The sequence below is a fragment of the Populus trichocarpa genome, chromosome 10 (genome assembly GCF_000002775.5).
Source record: "Populus trichocarpa isolate Nisqually-1 chromosome 10, P.trichocarpa_v4.1, whole genome shotgun sequence".
Taxonomy (NCBI): Eukaryota; Viridiplantae; Streptophyta; class Magnoliopsida; order Malpighiales; family Salicaceae; genus Populus; species Populus trichocarpa.
The window spans coordinates 15877390-15891616 of NC_037294.2; the positions used below are offsets into that span (position 1 = coordinate 15877390).

At 33.8% G+C, this 14227-nt stretch overlaps 1 protein-coding gene across 4 annotated transcripts; it reads left to right on the forward strand.

Annotated features, from left to right (window-relative positions):
- The first annotated feature begins 7370 nt into the window (after positions 1 to 7370).
- Positions 7371 to 13837, forward strand: LOC7468111 (GPN-loop GTPase QQT2). Of its 4 annotated transcripts, XM_024609489.2 has the most exons (8): positions 7371 to 7536; positions 7801 to 7886; positions 8168 to 8297; positions 8599 to 8825; positions 9165 to 9455; positions 10049 to 10254; positions 10368 to 10639; positions 13453 to 13837. In XM_024609489.2, the coding sequence occupies exons 2-7, from the start codon at positions 7806 to 7808 to the stop codon at positions 10630 to 10632; spliced, it is 1200 nt and encodes a 399-aa protein (XP_024465257.1). In that variant the 5' UTR covers positions 7371 to 7536; positions 7801 to 7805; the 3' UTR covers positions 10633 to 10639; positions 13453 to 13837. The 4 variants fall into 4 exon arrangements, with proteins under 4 accessions (XP_024465257.1, XP_002314963.1, XP_024465258.1 ...); XM_002314927.4 differs by lacking the exon at positions 13453 to 13837 and having other exon boundaries at positions 10368 to 11436; XM_024609490.2 differs by lacking the exon at positions 13453 to 13837 and having other exon boundaries at positions 7381 to 7536; positions 7703 to 7886; positions 10368 to 11436.
- Positions 13838 to 14227: the final 390 nt, after the last annotated feature.

The following is a 14227-nucleotide window of genomic DNA, read 5'->3' on the forward strand; positions in this document are numbered from 1 at the left end:
AAATGACGAAATTAAAATTCTAATTTCATATAATTATTTTTTGTGAAGGGTCAACATTTAATTCCAATGTTCAAACTCGTTGTATACCACTTTAAAAGATGTCCGAGAGTGTAATAATAATTGCCTTTTATAATATATTTTATTAAAAAATATATAAAAAAATATTTTTGATATTAACATATCAAAATAACCTGAAAACATAAAAAAAAAAATTTAAAACAAAAAATAAAAATAAATTTTAATTTTCAAAACACACTTTTAAAACATAAAACAAACATATCGGTATACAGGCAGCACACGCCAACTATCAAAAGGCATGAGTTAGATGAAGGACTTATTCACCGTAAATGAGAAGTAGAAAGTTCGATTGGATAAAGGTAAGAGATTCAGGGGTTATTTTGACCCATCGTTAAGACTCGAGAAAGCTACAAATGATTTTCTGATCCAATGATTACAAACGGCTTTGCATGTCTTTGGGCTGGGCTTTGTTCGAGAGCCTGGTTTCGAAATGGATATTTTTGTGGGTTCACTTACTTTAACTTGGATCCTGGTGCGGTTTCATGTTACAATGGGCTTTAGGGTTGCGTTTCTAGTCAAGGAAAGATCGAAGTAGAGACAGAAACTTTGCCTATATTATATTTTTTCCTGCTCCTGCGTGGGCGTGTTTCTTTATCAAATCTCCAGTCTAGACAGAAACTTTCTTCCAAGAGCAGAAGAAATTTTAAGATTTTATTTTCCAACTGAATTCTTTCTAGTTGCTGCGTGATTGAACATTTCTGGTTTAACGAAACGAATTCATGCCACTATAGCAAGTCTCCACAAATCAAAGGGACTTGAAGCTCGGGGGAGTGCAGATATGACCTTCCATTCAAACTTTCTTTCATCTTCACTGTTTTCAAACGTTGCCAAGGCCACTTCTGAAGCTGCATATCATAAACCACATCCCCTCTCTTCTTTCAGATTCTCTATCTGGGAATTAGAGATTCTCAAAATCTTTAGCAAGTTGGCCTCTTGAAAAATGGAAGTGATCATGTGATCTGCTCTGCGTCTCAGGGATATCGGATTGCATGAAACGAGGTTTACAATTCTAATTCCAGGTCAAGTTTGCTAAAAGAGTGACTTGGAACATTCTCGTTGCACGCAATTCAGAAACTCTAAAACCTGACAACCATCCACGCAACTCTTCGAGACCTTCCATTTTCACTGCAAAAGCCAAACCACAGTACTCGAGGAAAAGCTCGGCTAACCAAGACTGCTCAGCCTAAGCTAGCACGTTGATCGAAAAAGACCCAGCAAGCAACATTCACATAGTCAAAGAAACGGCTTCCCAGTTAACAACCAGACCAGAGTTGCTCCAGAAATTAAATGGATCGTAAGCAGATGACAATCCAAGGAGAGCAGATCCCAACACACGTTTCTTTCCAAGCACCAAACACACAATGTAAATGGGTTTCATTTCTCAGCATATCTATCAATTTAAGTCCCAAGAGGCCACGCCACGAGCTATAACCATCCTCCTGCAGTGTCCTAACAAAAAGAAGCCTTGAATTACATTCAAGCGACAACCTGATTCAAAAGTTTCAGTAGATAGAATACATAATCACATACCAAGGATCTGTTTCACCATCAAGCAATATGGTCAATGTTTCTTGAAAGTGTTCAGTATAAAACAATTCTAAGATTTACTTGCTCATTCCACGTCCATGTTAAACAAAAATAAGTGAAGCTATAAACTCGAAAATACAAGTATCCCGAGAGCACTAACTTATGCACCAAAAAGAATACAAGCTTCACCGCTTCACATTTGAACGAACTAGACCAACTAAGCACAAGAAAAGGAAAGGAAAATAACCAGACAATCAGTTCTGTACATATTGTCAACCACATCATCTATGATGGCATAAAAAATAAAATCACTTTTATTCTCCAATTTTATATAGAAATCAGTTCTAATAGTTCCAAGGGGGTGTGGTTTTTTTAATCCACCGCTACTTATAACAGAATAGCTCTCAACTTTAAGCAGAAAATGAGAAACCAATAACTGCTTTGAGAGCTTTCTAGCTTCATTCGTAAATTGTAGCCCAGCACTTAAAGCATACACCGTCTATATAGCATTGTTGTCAATCAAATTCAGAAATGAGAAAATACTTTCTAAACTCTCAAGCCTAGAAGTTTACAACAAAACTGAATCTATTGCATGTTCACAGACGGACAGAGAATACTTGCATTTCTAAGACCGCAATAGGGGGAAAAAATCATCTCGCTGCAATGACAGAGCTTCAAAGTGTAAGCCTAAAGGAAGCTCAAATGGATAACTTAGCTGTGCCAATTCAGCAATCGAAAGTATTCCTTGCCCAAGAGGCTAAGCAAAGAGTAACAGACACTCCATTTACAAATAAAGGAACAAAAACCTATCAGTTGGCTAGAATAATAAATGGAAAAAAAAAAAACAATGCAGCTGAAATTTTTTGTTGCCAGATTAATGAATCTTAAGTTCGAGGGGCTACAAGCATGCACAATACAGCTATCTTATGCATACTCAACCTTGCTATACTATCTACCTTTAGTTATAGATGAGACATGTTCAACGTCTTTCAAACTTTCTAATGTTCCCATTTTCCATATGCATTTTTCGTGTAAAGAAACCAACCTGAGTTGAACATTAAGCATTCTTCCTGCAAACAACCTGTAATGAGAAATGACAGGAAACATGAAACGTAATTGAAGGGAAAAAAAAGAAGGGAAAATTGACAGCATATAAGAGATTCTTTCAGAAGGTGAAGTGATGCTTCATATATGTGTGCGTGTGCGTGTGGTTTTTCATAGAAAGTTTAAATAATTACATTTTTATTACTGAAATGGGAAGATGAAATGGAGGTGAAGGCAGTCAAGGGACCAGGAAGAGTATCGGTCATTGTATAACTAGTGGATCCCTCGAGGGTGGAGGTTACTGCTTTACCGCTGCTAGTGATGTTTAAACTTAACGAGGGATTATTAAGTAACCGCAACAAACATTACTAGAAGGGAAGCCAATTTGCCAGTATTATATGGGCCGGTCCAAGTCTAGTTTCTTCGTTTCTCTGGCCCAGATAATATTCTGGGGCTCAAATCAGCCTAATGGGTTGACAAAAAGCCCCAATGTCAATTCGTTACCGTTACAGATAAAAAAACAAAAACTGAAAATAGTGGTTGTCGATTTTGTTCTCAAAATAATGTTTACTGTTTTTGTTCTCACTCATCTAAGCGGCTTGAAGTCCAATCTTAATCACTATCACATACAGCAATGGGGAAGTATTTGATTGATTGTAATACATATTTTGATTGATTGTTATGCACGTAGTATTTGAGGTTGTAGCGGTGGATATTTTTAAAGTATTTTTTAATTAAAAATATATTAAAATAATATTTTTATTTATTTTTAAAATCAGCACATTAAAATGATAAAAAATATTAAAACATTAATCTGAACAAAAATAAAAATTATTCAAAAGTATTTTTTATTACAAAAATAAATATACACAATCATCCTATCTTACGTGTAAAGTCATAATGCACTAATAAAAAATAATAACGTTGCTGACCAACCCTTGTATTTAAGGTCCGTAGTTTTAGTTCGTTTAATAAATAACTTCACTGTTAAAACTCTCTTTTTTAATTAGTTAAGAGATATTTGGGATTGTAATAATGATTTTTTTAAAAAAAAATTAAAAAATATATATTAAATTTTTTTTTATTTTTAAAATCTTAATTTTGATATCAATATATTAAAAATAATTTTAAAACAAATAATTTTTTAAAAAAAACTCCAATTACAACCCGATATCAAACACCCATTGGTAGCTTAGAGGCCTGCTCGAATGCTTGTTAGGAGACAATGATATTGTTTGATTAAAAACAAAACACAACGAAGACCACTGTATCCTAATACTGCTATATAAATTAATTAGTAATTAATCTACCTACTGTATTAATTAATTAAGAAAATACTAATTGGCCCCGGAAATTCAATGTAGATCCCCTAACGGGGCAATGTTCAACGAAACAATTCCCTTTCTTCTTCTTCTTTTTTCTCTTTTAGAGTTTTTTTTTTAATTTCAATTCTCATTTTTCCCTTTTTGTTGTTTGCAAAAAAATAAAAAACAAGATGACAAAATTTGAATGATATGTAAAATTAAAGGCTTTCGAACTTCTTTTTATTACTATTTATTTAGCGCCATTTTTATGAAAATTACCTTTGGATTGTTTTTATTTATTTTTTTGTCTTTTTGTTTGAAAATTACATGTTCCGATCTATTATTTGTTTTATATTTTAATTCACGAGTTTAAGAAACGAGAGAGAGTTATTAAAAAATAAAAAAAAAATTATTGATTGATCATAATCAGAAAATAAAAAAAATAATTTTCATATCAACAAGTTCTATTTGATAAAAAAAAATCTTCATTCAGAATTTTTACCCTTTAACTTACTGAAAAAATAAAGATTGAGATTAAAAAACTTATGATCTTCATGACAATGTGTTTCATTTAATCTTGTGTTCTTAGAACAATTTATAAGCATCTTGAATTGACTAATTAAGATTATAAAAGTATTTATTAAGTATTTTTAAATGAAATAAGTTTAAAATAGTTTTTTAGGTTTAAGAAACCTTGACTTGAAATTTAGACAACCTCTCCATGGTATGAAAACCGGACACCTGAATTACACATCGTCTGCCCTTTGAGTAAAGAAAAAAAAAAGATCAGGCGCCCGGGGCTGCCTTTGCAGTCCGGGAATTGTGTTGCATAAAGATAACATTTTTCCAACAAAAAGCTTTAACGCGTCCGACTTGTGATTGATGTGTAGGTATTTGGAAACACGGTTAAAATTATACTTTTTTAAAATTAATTTTTTTATTAAAAAATTATTTGAATGTAATGATCTTGAAAATAATTTTTTAAAAATAAAAAAATATTTTAAAATATTTCTAAATAAAATATATTTTATATACCATTTCAAACATGCTAGTAATATACCCCGAAGGCTAGATTTCCTGGGGGAAATGACACTCGCAATGGCACTATAGGAATTAGGGAGTATGAGTATATGACAATCGAGTGCGGAGGCTCAAACCACGTAAAGGGTTCATTGACTGGCTTTGGTAATTATCACAAGCTCGTTTAATACCTAACGAGTTGGCATGCCCGCACGCTGCTGCGGGTTTATAAAACAAATGAACTTAATAGTGTTATAATTATGAACCAACGCTAGATAAGTAATAAAAACTAAAGGTATGATGAAGTAAATATTTCATGACGGAAAAAAAAGTTGTGTTGGTGATAAAAAACTTAGAGACTGAATAAAATAATTTGTAGCAATCCACAGTGTTTTGTGAGGAAAGATCCAACTTAATATTAAAAAAAACCAACAAATATAATTTTGGAAGGAAAAAAACCCATGAGAAAAAACGTTGTAGCAATTGACAATATTTTGTGAGGAAAACTACAGTGTTTTTCCCAATAAAATAAAATAAAAAACCATTTAAAGAAATACTGTAGCAATCCATAGTGTTTTGTGAGAAAAACTACAACGTTTTCTCCATATGATTTAGCTTTATTGTAATTATAATTATTAACCAGCTCAATATTAAAAAAAAAATCGACAAAGATAATTTTAAAAAAAATTACAAAAAAATCATATGGGAAAACACTGCAATAATTGACAGTGTTTTAAAGAAAAAAATTACAAAACTAAATTTTTAATCAGCTAAGTATTAAAAAAAAATCGACAGAGATAATTTTTTCAAAAAAATAACAAAAAAAAAGAGGGAGAAATCATATTGGAAACACTATAGCAATTCACAGTGTTTTGTGATAAAAGTTACAATGCTTCCCCATGTGATTTAGCCTTATTTGTAATTGTAATTCTCAAACAGCTCAATATTAAAAAAATAAAATTGACAAAGATAATTTTAGAAAAAATTATAAGAAAAAAAAACCATGTGGAGAGCCACTGTAGCAATCCACAATGTTTTGTAAGGAAAGCTACAATGTTTTCCCCACATGATTAAGCTTTAGTACAAAGTTAAATTCTAACAAACTCAATATTAAAAAAATAAAATCGATGGAGATAATTTTGAAAAAAAATATTACAAAAAATGAAAACACAAAAGAAACTAGAAAAAAATCATGTGAGGAAAAACTGTATCAATCCATAGTGTTTTGTGAGGAAAAACTTGTATTTACTTGTAATTGCAATCCTTAACAAACTTAATATTTAAAAAATAAAATTGACAAAGACAATTTTAGAAAAAAGCATAACAAAACAGAAAAAAACCATGTGGGAAAAAACATTGTAGCAATCCATAGTAATCTGCGAGGAAAGTTACAGTGATTTCCTCACATATTGTAACCGTAATTTTTAACCAACTAAATATTAAAAAATAAAATAAAAAAGATAATTTAGGAGAAAATCATAAAAAAACAAAAAAAAAACAACCATGCGGAGAAACACTGTAGCAATCGACAATGTTTTAAAGAAAAAATATTACCAAACTAAATTTTCAATCAGCTCAATATTAAAAAAAAAATCGACAAATATAATTTTGAAAAATAAAAAAATAAAAAAGAAAAACTATGTGAAAAAAAACCGCAGGAATCCACAGTATTTCAAAGAGAAAAAATTACAAAGTGAAAATTTTAATCAGGTCAATATTTAAAAAGAAAAATCAACAAAAATAATTTTAAAAAAATAAATGAAAAAAAAACAAAGGAAAGTTGAGAGAAAAAAAAGTAATTTTGAAAAAAAAAAGAAAAAAAACAGGAGTAAGTTGGGAAAAAATGACAAAATGCAAAAAAGAAGAAGAAAAAAAGAATGCATTGTGGATTACAACAGTAATGTTGCAATCCATAATGTTTTGTGTGTGGGGAAACAATGATCACCATTAAATATTAATTAATAATTAGTTAAGTTGATTTTCTTAGGTATCAATTATATCATTACTATTTTTCAAAGGATTAAAAACGACGATGATTAATATATAATTAGAGTGTCTTGATTGTGGTGGAAGTTATTTTTTAAAATATTTTTAATTTAAAAATGTATTAAAGTAATGTTTTTTTTATTTTTTAAAATTTATTTTTGATATAAATATATCAAAATAATATGAAATGTTGTTTTTATTTAAAAACATATTAAAATAATATTTTTATCCTTTAATTTTTTTATATGAAGACATTAAAGTAATATGAAAAAAAATTAAAATTAAAATAATCTTTTACCGCAAAAATAAATATTATCTTCATCAAATTAATCAAATTGTATTACAAATCAGCGGTCAATAAAAAGCATTCCAACGAAATGGCGGTGCTACTCGTGATACAGTTATAAGCTAGAGAGCCCTTATATTTTTCCTCTAGGCTTTCGGTCCACTTCGCTTTCTATTTTCCCCCCCTCTCTCGTCCCTGACAATCCCTCTCCTCTCACAACTCCGAGCTCCCGCGCATTTCCCATAAAAATCAAACCGACTCTACTCTACTCTATCTCATCAATCAACTCAGGTATACTTAATTCATCATCAACCCTTTTTTATTTTTCTCGAAACCCTTTATTTCAGTGGAGAACATATTATTAAGGTCTAGTTATGCTCAAATTTCGTTCGGCTTTGATTTATCTAACTTGTTTTTGTTTTTGTTTTTCTTTTCCGGATGATTTTATGGTTTCTAGGAGAGTCAGTGATCGTGACCGAGGAAATTGTTTTTAGAGTTTATAGGTCTCACTGTATAATATCAATCGGTTTGACTTGATTTTTTTTTTTAACACAGTGAAAATGGATATTGACTCTAAGCTCGATAAATTTGATGTTAAGTCTGGGGATGAGGGCTCATCATCAATGCAAGTGGATTCCAAGGTATATGATTTTGGCTTCAAAATTCTTATATATATTTAATATAATAATACAAACCGAGTCATCGTACATATAAGAACATAGTTGTCATTTTTCTGTTTGGTAATGGTGCTGCAGAGCCTGGATATTTTTATCCAATTACCAAACTGTGCACAACCTGTATTTGTTAATTGAAGCTTACTTGGATTGTTTTGGCTGTGAAGTGAGAAAATAAGCTCAGTTTTTGTTTCTTGAAAAATTGTTTGTGTCATTGGTTTCTCATTGTTTGATTTTTTGATGTGAAGGGAACTGCTGAAGAAAAGGATGAATTAACTGACTCAATGAATAAATTGAATGTGGAAGCATCGTCATCTGGGCAGGCGGGACATTCATTCAGAAGAAAACCAGTTATCATCATCGTTGTTGGAATGGCAGGTAATCTAGCAAGTTTGTTGAAGAAGTGTTATTCTGTGTACAAAATAAATGCAAGTGTCCTTTAATTTTACCATACATAACATCTGATCATATATGCATTGCAGTTTTGTATTACAATAAATAATACAGGAGAACTTTACATGCGAGATCTAAAAGCATATCTATCCGTAGCATATGTAACAAGTACTCTATGGTTTGGTTCTTTAGCAGATCTATTATTAATGTTATCGCGTTTCAATAATCCCTGCTGCCTGCGCTTTTGTCAACTCATATTCATAACATTGTTACTGTATTTGGACAGGGAGTGGAAAAACAACTTTTCTTCACAGGTTGGTTTGCCACACACAAGCTTCAAGGATTCGTGGTTATGTGCTCAACCTTGATCCTGCTGTGATGACTCTCCCCTATGGTGCAAATATTGATATAAGGGACACCGTTAAGTACAAGGAAGTGATGAAGCAGTTTAATCTTGGACCAAATGGCGGAATCCTGACATCTCTCAACTTGTTTGCAACAAAATTTGACGAGGTAAAATTTACCTGCAGCTTTTCTTCCTTGGAAGGGCTCATTCTTATCCTCCATTACATATTGTGTGTGATTTATTCTTACCATCGTTACTGAAACCTTACCACTATTAACTCTAATGAAAATTTCAGTTGGCAATTGAGTAGTCCGTTGCACAGCTATTTTCATCCTGATAGACAGCAGTCTAAGTGTTAACTAGTGGGTAGCAATTTTGGGCAAGGGTATTGGACGGTGGAAACCTGTCTTGCAATTCTATTTTTCTGCATGCAGACCTTTTCACTGCGAGTTTCAGGCCATTCTCGTAATTCCAATACTTCCTCGCTTTTGTATTCACATTTTCAGGTCATTCAAGTCATTGAGAACCGAGCAGATCAGCTTGATTATGTTCTTGTGGATACGCCTGGTCAAATTGAAATATTCACTTGGTCTGCTTCTGGAGCTATCATCACAGAAGCTTTTGCTTCAACCTTTCCAACTGTGGTTGCTTATGTAGTTGACACGCCTCGTTCCTCAAGTCCAGTAACTTTCATGAGCAATATGCTTTATGCTTGCAGCATACTCTACAAGACACGGTTGCCTCTTGTGTTAGCGTTCAACAAAACTGATGTGGCTCAACACCAATTTGCTTTAGAGGTATAACTTTTTTCCTTTTCTCTTGATGCATCATTACTGGCGTTTTTCTTATTTGGAAAAAAAGTGCTTAAAAACTGTTGGAGGGAGTTGGAGGCCTAGCTAGGATGCAATAATGCTCAAGTGATTTTGGGCTTAAGCCCGTGGGATGCATAACATGTTCAACAATTTTATCAATTAAATAGCCGAAATAATGTTTGTAGGGAAATTTTCATCATGCCAGACTCTCCCAATATTTTCCAGTCCAATTATGATTGAAGTTTGATAACCATGTAGGATTGGTTTCAGAATTAAGGATCAATGAAAACAGTGTTGTCAAGGGATCTGAAACATGACTAAACAAGAAGTGTACTGAAAATTTCAAGGTTTTCAATCAGATCCCTAGCTTTTAAGGGACTGTTTTTTGACATTAGAATGCTGTATTTGCAATTTTTTGTAGCATTGCTTTCAGAAGTCAATTTCTCTAGATGTTTCATTTTTCTTCAGTGTTCTCTATTTAGGAGTGTTGCTCTTGAGTTTTCATATGTAATGTTAGGTTATGATCTTTGCCACTTATTTTCACAAGATTCTTGTTCTGAGCGTTATAACTTGTGCAGTGGATGGAAGATTTTGAAGCCTTTCAAGCAGCAATGAGGTCAGATGATTCATACATGTCTACTTTTTCTCAAAGCCTTTCCCTTGTGCTCGATGAATTCTACAAAAATTTGAGATCAGTTGGGGTCTCTGCTGTTTCTGGAGCTGGAATGGATGCCTTCTTTAAGGCTATCGAAGCCAGTGCTGAGGAGTATATGGAAACCTACAAGTATTTCCTTAAGCCCTCAACTCGATAAATATTGTTGTTTTGATCAATTCTTTACTCTCAACTACCATTGTTTTGCTTTTGCTTGTCTAACCCATGGATCTTGATGGTTTTAGGTCTGATCTTGATAAGAGACGGGCAGAGAAGCAACAAATGGAGGAAGAGCAGCGAAAACACAACATGGAAAAGCTGAGGAGGGACATGGAACAATCAGGGGGACAGTCTGTTGTTTTGAGCACTGATTTGAAGGATAAAGGTCAGAATGATAACATGGTTGAGGAGGATGAGGACATTGAAGATGATGATTTTGAGACGTTTACTGACAAGGAAGATGTTATAGACGAGGATGAAGATGAAGAGGTGGGCAGTTTCTCCTTCTAGTGCTAAGGTTTTGCTAGCACAAGTTGGTTTATGGGTAGGACTTTTTACAGGACTTCTAGGAATTGGATGCCAAGTACTCGTTTGAGAATCACCAATTTGGTTGTGGCTGTGGCTTATAAGTGTTTGGTAATGGTTTAAAAGCTAATATCACAACCCCTTTCATGTGTTATTTTCAGAAGCTACAATTTGTAGCTTTTCAAAAGTCACATCCACTGTTATTTTCGGAAGCTACAATTTGTAGCTTTTCAAAAGCCACATCCACTGCCCCGGCTTTCCCAAATGGACTTATGTTAGATGACATCTCTTGTGTTTTCCACGGGTATTCTTCCCTAAAGTTGACTTCACGTATGCGCATGTGTTTCGAATCAGCCATCTGCATCGTTGACTGCAAACTTGTTTTGACAGGTTTAAGAAATGGTGAACGGTACTTCTGTCCAACCCCACCATCGTTTTTCTCAGTCCTGTGCTCTCATTGATCCTTGTACGCAGGAGATGGGCTGTTGCCATACGGCCGATTTTGTAATTCTGTAGCATTTGAACTCGTTATGCCTTCTATATAATGTCAAATGCATGGATGGTTAGCATGTACAGATCTCTTCCTTGGATTTATAGGAACCTACATGGACTGCCCACCAAGTTATTTGTTTGATATCCTAGCTGGCTTTAGTTGTGTACTCAGGAATCAGGATGCTTCTTGTCCTAAGCGCCAGGCATCTGGTTACCTATGCGGATCTCCTGTGCTCCTGTGCATGTTTTTGCGCTATTGTTACATAAAGATTCTGCTCGCTAGTTTGATTGTGTAAACCTTTATGAATCATAGGGCCTAGTAATCTGATTACAAAAGAAATTCATAAACTCCTTTTCCCTTGCCTGATTGTTCACGGGAAGAATTTGCACCGGATCCTTCGTTATAATAAACCTATATATAAACTACCACCATGGTTTTCCCCCACAGTAGAGTAGTTCTAGTATTATTTACTAGAACTTATTTGCACATGTCAGCATATTATGTACTATTTAGTTAAGAAATGAAAGAAATGTATGTGTATCTTATGGAGTAATGTTATACAAATATATTTCATTCATAAGATCCATATTTTATGAAGTTGACACATCAATTTATATAGAGATTTCATAGAAAAAATCATTTCCTTTTCTCATCGCGCTCATTCTTTTCTTATTTGCAAAATCCCAAGTCTTCTCAGATTTGCAATCTTTTTAAAAAAAAAAAATTGATTTGAAAAAAAAAGTACTTGAATTTTGAAGGATATCATGACATTAAAAATATGTGCCAAGATAAAAGCTCTAAAAAGAAAATTGCTTATAGCAAAGACTCAGAGTAACTGCTTCAACAATCAAAAACAAAATTAAAAAGTTAAGAATTTGTTATCATTCGAGCTTGAAGAGGAAGGGAAACTTATTGAAAGGAGGGATGAACTGCAACCATGCCTTGTAATTTCACCATTGCCATTCCGGCAAATTCTTTGAAGCTATTGCATTTGAGTTTTTTTTTTTTTTTTTTGAAGACAGTCCCGAAGGATAGAGGTGGGCCAATTTGATTGGTACCTTATGGTTTTATATAATTTGGCAACCCATCCAACAGCTAGATCAAAGAACATGTATTGATTAATTTACATTGATTCAGATGACATAAAATTGATATAATTTCTAAAATTATAGCTACACGGGCATTAGCTGAATTGTGTTTTCGCTGTTTTCGAGTTGTGTGCGACAGCAAAGTGCAAACTAGACATAGAAGAATTTATTTCGTAGTATATATTTTTTTTATTTACTCTTCGTCTTACCATCAGCTTATTTGACATTAACTATTAATTTGTTTAGGAATTTAAGATTAAAAGTGCCTTCGTTTAAGAAATAAAGATGTTCTAGATTCGGTTACTGGATGGCAAGAAGACAAAAAACATGGATAATAAGCGGTGGGGTTTTTTTCCCATTGTGGTGTGTTGGCAGCAAAGAATTGATGGCCATAAGGTAAGATGTCTCCTTCAAGAGTTAATTCCACCGACTTCCGGAGAAACTCAGATCGGCGCCCTTAATCTGTAGGGCTTACACCTCATCCTGCTGAAGTCATGGTTGGAAAAGTGAACTTTTTATCTGAAAGACAAAGGGAAGAAAAGAAGGACGGGCCTTGGTTTAATTAAGAAGATCTACCAAAAAGAATTCTCCAGATTAAAAACCATGTATGATTTGGCTGTTGATGTCGCTATATACCTGAGGACTAAGTCCAAATTCTGAGCGCATTTGGAAATTCATAACTAATAGAAATAAAGACACAATGGCCAATATCCACTAATGAAGGGAAGGATACGATTCATAAAAAGAACTCTGCAAACTCTTGTTGCCATGACCGCTAGAGACAAAATGAAGCTATGCTTCCTCATATTGGAGGTGGAAAGAAAATCCCCTCATCCATTCTCTTGGCGCGGGAAAGCTGCTCAACATCAGGAGACACTTTAAAAGATGCCTCTAGTTTATTTGTCATGTACTATGATTGTGTATGAGCGTGCCACCAGCGCGTGTTGTTATCTTCTAATGCCAAGGGCCAGGTGTGGGATTACCATTTTTTCACGAATACTACCCTCGTTTGGGGAAAAAAACAGAGGAAATCAGTTAGTTCTTTGTAAAACAAGATTGACAGAGGGGAATTTTGTAGAATTTAGTAAAGGATGGTCCTTGTTTCTTTCTTTCTTTTTTTAAGACGTATTACCTTGGTGAATTTTTACTGGTTTCCATACTTTATACAGCCTTTTTCTTAGTTCTTTCAGTTTGAAATGGTACAGTGACCCACATTTATTGTAGGTTATTTGAAGATTAGCATCTCGAATATGACCAACAGAATCTTCAAGGAAAGGACTCAAATATGATCAGCGGAATCTTCAAGGCAAGGACAGCCAACTCGCACTCCTTATTGTGATGACAGTGATGCGTGCATTGTGCTTAATTCAAAGGATATTGCATGTGTTACGTACAGCGGGAGAAATGACGGATAAGTTTCAGGGCTGGTATATATGCTGGGCAGGTAGCACTACGTGACTTCCTGCAAATCAAAGCTAATGTGTAATGCAGCGACCGAGTTCAGGTTATTCATACACGTCTGCTTTGGCTCAAAGCCCCTCCCTTGAAAATTATTTTAAGATCAGCTGGGGTCTCTGCTGTTGTAATTTGGAGCTGGAAGGGATGCTTTTTTAAGGCTATATACATATGTGCCAGTGCCGAGGAGTACATGGAAAACTAATAGTGTTGCCTTGAGTCCTAAACTCGATAAATGTTTTTGTTATCATAATCATTTCTGGGTCAACAATATACCATAGTTTTGCTATTGCTTTTGGCTGTCTAACCTCATCTGGGAATCTTGATGGTTTAACAAGGGCCGATCTTGATAAGAAGAGACGGGCAGAAAAGCAAGTCTGGACTCTGGAGGGAGAGCCCAGGAAGCAGAACACGGGGAACTTGAGATAGGACATGGGAAATCTGTTGCTTTGAGCAATGGTTTGAACTTTGAAGGACACTTTAAAGTTCAAACCATACTCCAAAAGACCCACTAAACCTTTCAATCATACATTGAACTTGCAGG

Excerpts from the sequence above, each read along its gene's own strand:
- LOC7468111 (XM_024609489.2), top strand. The coding sequence starts at position 7,806 with ATGGATATTGACTCTAAGCTCGATAAATTTGATGTTAAGTCTGGGGAT. Across the intron at positions 8,298-8,598 it reads CATCGTTGTTGGAATGGCAG|GGAGTGGAAAAACAACTTTT; the intron begins GTAATCTAGCAA and ends GTATTTGGACAG. Across the intron at positions 10,255-10,367 it reads GAGTATATGGAAACCTACAA|GTCTGATCTTGATAAGAGAC; the intron begins GTATTTCCTTAA and ends TGATGGTTTTAG.